Here is a 7,813-nt window from a genome sequence, read left to right on the forward strand (position 1 = left end):
CTCACTCTCAGCCTCTTGTGCCTCTTGCTCCCAGCTCCTCACACGCACTTCCTCTCCTCTGGCTCCCCCCACCTCCCCCGCCTAACTGGAGTGAGCTCCTTTTTAAACCCAGGTGCCCTGATTAGCCTGCCTTGATTGGCTGCAGGTGTTCTAATCAGCCTGTCTGCCTTAACTGCCTCTAGCAGATTCCTGATTACTCTAGTGCAGCCCCTGCTCTGGTCACTCAGGGAACAGAAAGCTACTCATCCAGTGACCAGTATATTTGCCCTCTGCCAGACTCCTGTACCCCACTGGTTTGGGTCTGTCACAATATGTAAAATACACCCAGTTCAGTATCTGTTAATGTAACTGTCTATTCGTTAGTTGCCCATCCACCGTATTGGTCACTTTCCCTGTTTAGACTGTAAGTTCTCTGGGGCAAGGATCAAACTTCCTCAGTTTGGAAAGCACATAGCATGCTGTGAGTGCTGTTGGAAACGAGTAATAATAAAATGAAAAGCCAAAAACCCCGTTGTCACGGAGTTTGGGGGAGACAAGGCCCTGCACGAAACTCCACTGCAGCTGTCTCTCTCCCTCCCCTCCGGCTCCTTCTCCTGCCTTTGTCAAGTTTCCTGGGCAAAGGTGTCACCTGGCCCAGCCCCCCTCTCAGCTTTGGTTACAAACTCAAGTGTCATCCCCTGCTATCCCACCCCCATGCAGACAGTCCCAGCAGAACAAGGAGACATTCCCAGGTCAATCTGCCCCGCTCCCTACTGTGTCACACCCGTAAGCTTCGAAAAGGTATCTAGATCCTCAAGCTTTTGGTCATGAGACATCCTAACTATTGAGAGGAGGGAGGATTATGAGGAAGCTTTCCCTGCGAGCAGGTTCTAACATAAGTCTCTTCTGGGTTCCTTCCTTTTGAAGCATATAACTCTGTCTGCTGTCAGAGGCAAGATAGTGGTCTGCCTTTAGAATGGATCTCTGGCCTTCCTAATCATGTGGAAGTCCTAAATACAGGTTTGATGGATGGATTCACTTTGTCAGCTATCTAAAACAAATTGAGTAGGCATAATATGATCTCGATAGTACCAACTTGTGAGAAATTCACTACTTTCTGAACAAGCTATGAGCAGCGGGCGTCTGTTGCAATAACAGAACCTTAGGGTCATCCATTTTTATAAGCTGGTTGCAGGTAAAAAGGTCAAGTTGACACACATGATGGCAGAACCAGTTTCAATGGGATCGTTCTCAAAACTGTTTGTATTACTGTAGCACCTAGGAGCCAGGCCCCAAGCAACATTTAGCTGGGCACAGGGCAGACTCATAACTGTGGGCTGCCATTCCATCCCATACAGATACAGAGGTACAAACATACTCCCCGAGATTACATACATTATACTTAAGTCAAACTCAAATGGCCACAATTTAGCCTGACTTTTTTTTTTCTCCTGGTGAAGGGCTTGTGGCCCTCTTGCCGGGCCCCTCCCTTGGACCGGGCCCTGGTAAAAGTGTTATCCATTTCCTCCTCTTCCTCCCCCACGCTTTACTTGGGGCCTGCCTAGGGACATTAGTCATGCACCAGGATTGTGTACAAACACCCCCCAACTCCAAGTGTCTGCCCCAAGGACCACGTACCCTTTGGCGAGACAATAAGTGGATACAGGCAGGTGGGGAGTAAAAGGAAACAGTGAGATAATATTGCTCAGTATGACAGACTGGTCTTAGTACACAAGCCACCTAACTGTTACCAAGGGTTTTGTAGGCATCACTGCAAATGAATATTTTTAAGGAGGGGTTTGAAAGAGGGTTCTTTTTGTGCTGGTGACAACTTTTTTATTTAAAAAAAAAAAAAAAAAAAAAAAAAAAAGGCTAGCCAAAACACGAAGCACAAAAATAGCGGTGTCAATATTGATGTTCAAAGACAGTGGAATGTGTCAGCATGATCGACTGCTGTGCAAGGTGATGAGCTGTCAATTTACATTTTCAGAAACTGCCACACAGGTCTTTGAAAAATTTATTTTTAAGCTTTGTATCTGCCAGAACACAGAATGTCCTTTATTTCAGTGGTTCTCAAGTTTTCCAGACTACTGTACCCCTTTTAGGAGTCAGATTTGTGTTGCATACCCCCAAGTTTCACTTCACTTAAACTACTTGCTTACAAAATCAGAGGTAAAAATACAAAAGTGTCACAGCACACTGTTACTGAAAAATTGCTGACTTTCTCATTATGTCTGTATGAAACTTTAGTTTGTACTGACTTTGCTAGGGCTTTTTATGTAGCCGGTTGTAAAACTAGGCAAATATCTAAATGAGTTGATGTACTCCCTCGAAGACCCGCAGGGGTTTCCTTTGCTTTTGGGAAGTCTATGGGGTGGGGGGGATTGGAAATCAAGATAAAAATACTTGAAATTTTGTATCATATCTAGATCTCACTTGCTGTTTCTTTGTTTTTCTTTCCTCATGCACTGGTATTACTAAGTACACATTATTTAATTAAAAAATGATAACAATTTCACTATTGGTAATTAATACCAAAATATTGTTGTTTTCAAAATCATATGACCTTGTGTTGAAGTGAACTTGAAATCTGAGAACCAGGAATTCCTGTGGAATCTCTGGATCATTTGAGATTTCAAATGGCCCTCTTATGCAAATATTTCTCCCCCTCCCCCTCTTTCAGTGCTCTGGCAGTTACTTATTCTTGCCAGCTTTTGTTATGGCTGGACTAAGAGCCCTTCATGTCTCTGGTTGGCACTATTCTCTGGGAGCTGAACTGTACAGCTCCCTCCATAAGTCTTTCAGAATTTAACTCAGGTTTGAAAAATAGGCCAGACTCCTCCTATTCAGAGACTGACAATTCTTTCATGTTTGGGAAGTAGTGATCTAACACCTTCAAAGGTAGGCACTTGTATTTGCATGAGTAAAACACCTTTCTTTTTTTCTTTCCTATTTTATTAGGGTGAATCTCGACTCCTCAGAGTTAAGGTTGTTTCTGGCATTGATCTAGCAAAAAAAGACATCTTCGGAGCCAGGTAAGTGTGTCACGTTCCGCACTTGTTTAAAGTTTTATAGTACAGGCACTATAGCAATTTTATAGTTGTTTATAAACACAGTGAAAGATTCTGTGATGTGATTGCAACTGGTGTAGATCATGGGATGTCTGTTAGGAGGCTAGCAAGCAATTTAGTCTCGCACCCTCTGGAATAGTCTCTCCCACACCACAGAGTTTGCCAGTTTTTCTGCCTCTGCAATAGCCTCCGCACAAGAAGGCAGCTCAAGCTTCGGTAGTGGTTTTAGTTACTGTATTTAAAATGACTTTTTTTCTTCCTCTTTGATTTTAAGAGGGTTAGAAGGCATGAAGGATGCAGTAACTCATTTTAGTTTGTGATTAAGCACCACTCCTACTATTGGTTTCAGCAGCAGTTGTGTTGGTGTTTAGATTACAGAAGCCTGATAGGATTGTTGCACTGTGATTTATTGGGGCTGGTTGTTTTTTTTTGGGGGCGGGGGGGGCATTGGGGTTAGGGCAGTCAATCTTATCCAGATGTCACTGGTACATTTCCTGTGTACTCTGCCTTTTTAAAAGAAAGTGGTTTGAAGGGTTTCTCCAACCCAGTCCATGCGGGAGAAGGCTAGGAAGTGTTAATGTGAAAAAAGCATGGAACAGACCATGCAGATGTTCTTGCCAAACAGGAAGCCTTCACACTCCACACGAAGGGCCTGTTTAATAAAATGCAGATTTAGTGGAGTGAAAGATTTATCAGACTGAGGAGTCGGCATTTATGCAGCCATTTCACAGATATGTTTTTTTCACCTGCTAAGTGTTTCAGGAATCAGGGTGAGAATTACAGAAGTTTTTCAGCTGAAGACCAGTGGCTGGATGAGGGAGAGAGCCTGCCAGAGGGCATAAGCCAATTTTCACACAAGTGGCTGCTACCTCTCAGTCAACAGAAAGTGAACAGACCATGGTCTGCCCTGATATAACCTCAAACAGGGTGACAATTGGCAGAAATGAAAGCTGTGGTTAAGTGTTCCTGATCAAAAAGTATAGCAAGGCCACTTTGCTTACGTCCAAGTTTTCCTTTTAAAAATTATATATTTTAAAACGCTTTTTGCTCTCAGCCTAGGCTTATGGTGCATGCACTAAACCAGTGGTTCTCAAGCTTTTTTCATTTGCAAACCCCTAAAAAAATTTCAGATTGAAGTGCAGTTCCCTTTGGAAGTCTTAGATGTAGTCCACGGACTTTAAGATCTACAGACCAAACTACTGTTCTGTGGTAAAAACCTTTTTCGGACCTCTTAAATGTAGATTGCAGATTTCCAGGGGTCCACAGACTACAGGTTAATAATCACTGCACTAGACAACGCAAACCACAAACTGCAGTCCTGAAGGAGTGTCCACTTAAACATAAAAACTCTCTTTCTGAGAAGCGATATTTCATGAATGACCATGCGAATTAATAAGATGGGCATATTTGAGAATTTTTGGACTGTCTAGAAAGTAAACAAATCCCAACCTGTGGCAGATGACTGATAGTGAGGGAGTGAATTCTAAAGCCAAGGACTCTTCACATAAATCATTTAGCCAGCAACCCCCTTTTCAAGTCCCCTTTAAACGGAGAAGGTTCTAGCTTGAGTATCCATGCTGACCTCAGCCATGTTGCATGAGGAGCGAGGTAGTTTCCAAACCATTTAGAGCTTTGTAGGTTAAGACCCACAGCTTGAATTTCACCACAAAAGTTACTGGCAGCCAGTTTAGTGCTGAATGTAAAAAAGTGGAATCCCTTACTGCAACTAACTCTAGCTTCTTCATGTGTTAATGACCCTCCTTATCGATTATTTTGTGTTTCTTTAATTATGCTAAACTAATTTCAGTTTATCTAGTTTGAAACTACTTAAAGCAGTAATTGAAGGTTTAGTCACCTTTTGTGTGTGTGAATCTTGCAACAAATGTTCCTTTGGTAGATATGTGGAGAATGTGGTAAGACGGACCCCTTTCTTTCTCCTCTGAAGTTGCTGTTTGAAATAGCTTTTGACTGCTGACCATAAGCAACAGAAAAGCGGGTCATGTTTGGAAGTGATGAGATACATACTTGCTGAATAGATTAGTAGTTGTACTGTTAATAGTGTTGGCTAACTTGCACTACAGGAGTACAATTGCTTTGCACATCCCCCATTAGCATTTATCTCATGGGAGGCCTTTCACCTGCTCCTTCAGCTGAAGGTGAAATGCTGCAGTAGCAAAGGGAAGAGGGAAAAGGGGAACAAATTCTGGAGGAGGGTGGAGTGGAGAAAATAGAACAATTTCCATTAAAAAAAAAAAAAGACGACGAGCTATGTCTTGTTAACATTGCGTTTTCAGTTCTTTAATTTGGCTCCAATATTTTTGTACTGGTATAGACAATGATTGGCTTCATATATTTAATTGTCTCAAATGAAGAAACAAAATCTGGCCAAGTTGTAACTAAATTTGACCATTCAAGTAGTTGATTTAAAAACCAAAACAAACTAGTGTTTGGGTAGGCAAATTCTCTTTCCACAGAGAATGTTAATGTTGGGAGTATAGGGGCAAATTTAAAAAAGAATCTGAGGAAAATGAAAAATTCCTTAGCATACATGTAATTCTTTACAGGATACACAGGAAGTTTTATTAATGAATCCCTGGCACAGTAGTATCTTCTCCGTCAGCCAGACCTCTCATATGTTGTAAATATTTAAGATGCCTTAATCGAGTCTGAAGTTTGCTGAAGAATGGATAAACCTCAAAAAATCAGTGTTATATCTTTGAGTTCAAATGCTTAAGTTGTGTGAATTGGCGATGAGTTCTATTGATATGGCCCTTAAATATTTAAAGTAACTGTCTCAAGTCCAGTAGGGTTTTCATTAAGCTAAACAGTAGAAAACATAAGTTGGAGTATGTTTCAAACTTTGTTTGAAATAAATATTTGCTAAAAATGATATTAATGGCATCATATATTATCAGTTTTACTGAAATCCTTGCACTGCTGAGCTGACGGGCTTCTCAGAAAGGTTTTTGTGGGAAAGGGTTTTTTTTTAAATGGATTCGCATTTTCTGCTGATAGTTTTACAGTTTATGCTGCTTGACTTGAATATGATTTTTGAGTTGCCACAAATATCAGTATCATTCCAATGTAATTATCAAGCATACCTTCCCAAAAAATTATCATGCTGGTAAATTTGTGTTGAGTTAATCAAGAGTCAGTGAGGTTTGAGCTCTACATTACTTACATTGTAGAACCTAATTTCAAATAAAACTGTCTGGAGGAAAAGTGTGACATTCTAAAGACTGTTAAATTTTCTGAAGCATGGCGTATGTGAGATCTCCTAAAATAGCACTCAGCTAGTCATATCAAAGAGAGTGGTGGTGTTTTGGGCTGTGTGTGTGTGTGGGTGGGACGGGGAACCGTGCACACAGCATAACTCTGCTCCAAAAAAATATTTTTTGGAGGGGAATCGTGATGGGATAATCTTTCAGCACCCTGTCATTGGTTCAAATCTTGTCAAACTCTGCAGCAGCTGAAAGCCATTGTGACACATTTGGTTTTGTGAAGTCTGTGGATAGTCACGGTCTAGCTGCTGGGTGGTAAGTGTCCATGTCATGGAAAAGCCCACCATGGTTGCAACCCTTTTTGGCACACTCAACAGATAGATGAACTGAGTGGGCCACGTAGCCTGAACCATCCTCTTGTTCATAGGTGGGAGAAAGTACAGAGATGGAAATCAGTGAATCAGAGGGCTGGAGGTAGGAACAAAGGAGGAGTTCCGCAAATTAGTTCAGTGCCTTTCTCCAGAAAGACCTCTGATAGCGCCAGGTTCTATTTGCAGATTTGTGGTGTAAATGCGTGTGATGGTGCCTGAGTTTTGTACAGCATGCTGAACCCATGTGTGGCCCAGTCCTTGCAGTGCAGGAGAGGAGGTGCTTGTCCTTTCTCTCCCATTAAGAGGTGAACTGGTGGATGTCCTCTCTGCCTCCTCCCATGTGTTCCAGACATATGGAGCCTCTCCCTCTCCCTCTCCTTCTCCTGAGTGCAGGTACCTGGAGGGAAGGAGGGTGGACTCTTTCCTCTCGCTCTCCTTGTTGTCTAAGTCTGGCTCTGCCTCTGCCTTTCGGCTGGTGAGTGGAGCTCTTATCTGGGCAACCACGCACAAAAGGAAGGGTGGGGTGGGTGAAAGCAGGAGCTACAGAATGCTATTTGAAGTGAGGGGCATAGATTCTTTTCCTCCGACCTCTGCCTGATGCGCCTTTCCCCCTCTCAAGTACCCTTTCCCATCAGCAGCTTGGCACCTCTGGCCCATGAGCACCTACAAGGCTCTTCCCCCCGCCCCCCCCCAAATTTGAGTGAGTGGTGCTACGACCTCAGCATGGGTTTGCAGCACCACTAAGGTTTGGCTTGGCCGTGGCCCCAGTGCTCTGTACTCTCTGGATCTTCACAGCTGAGGGTGTGAGGGAGCTTCCCAAACCTGAGTCAGTCTTTTTAGGTGACACATCTGAGGAGCTGTCCCGGATTGAGGTGTCATTAGTGGAGGTTTTGGAACAAACTGATAAATTTAACAGCAATAATTCACCAGGACCACTTATGGAGTTCTGAAGGCACTCAAATGTGAAATTGCAGGACTACTAACCGTGGTATGTATCTTAACTTATTTAAATCAGCTTCTGTACCAGATGACTGGAGGATAGCTAATGTGACTCCAATTTTTAAAAAAGGTTCCAGAGGCAATCCTGGCAATTGCAGGCTGGTAGCCTTAACTTCAGTACCAGGCATATTGGTGGAAACTACACCTCTACCCCGATATAATGCTGTCCTTG

At 42.7% G+C, this 7,813-nt stretch overlaps 1 protein-coding gene across 1 annotated transcript in view; it reads left to right on the plus strand.

The window, feature by feature from the left end:
- Positions 1-7,813, plus strand: part of NEDD4L (NEDD4 like E3 ubiquitin protein ligase) — a 413,015-nt gene that overhangs the window by 107,631 nt on the left and 297,571 nt on the right. Inside the window, exon 2 of the mRNA XM_075067477.1 lies at positions 2,941-3,014. Within this exon, the coding sequence (XP_074923578.1) occupies positions 2,941-3,014 (74 nt within the window). The remainder of the gene's footprint in view (positions 1-2,940; positions 3,015-7,813) is intronic.

This window comes from Chelonoidis abingdonii, chromosome 6 (genome assembly GCF_003597395.2).
Source record: "Chelonoidis abingdonii isolate Lonesome George chromosome 6, CheloAbing_2.0, whole genome shotgun sequence".
Classification (NCBI taxonomy): Eukaryota; Metazoa; Chordata; order Testudines; family Testudinidae; genus Chelonoidis; species Chelonoidis abingdonii.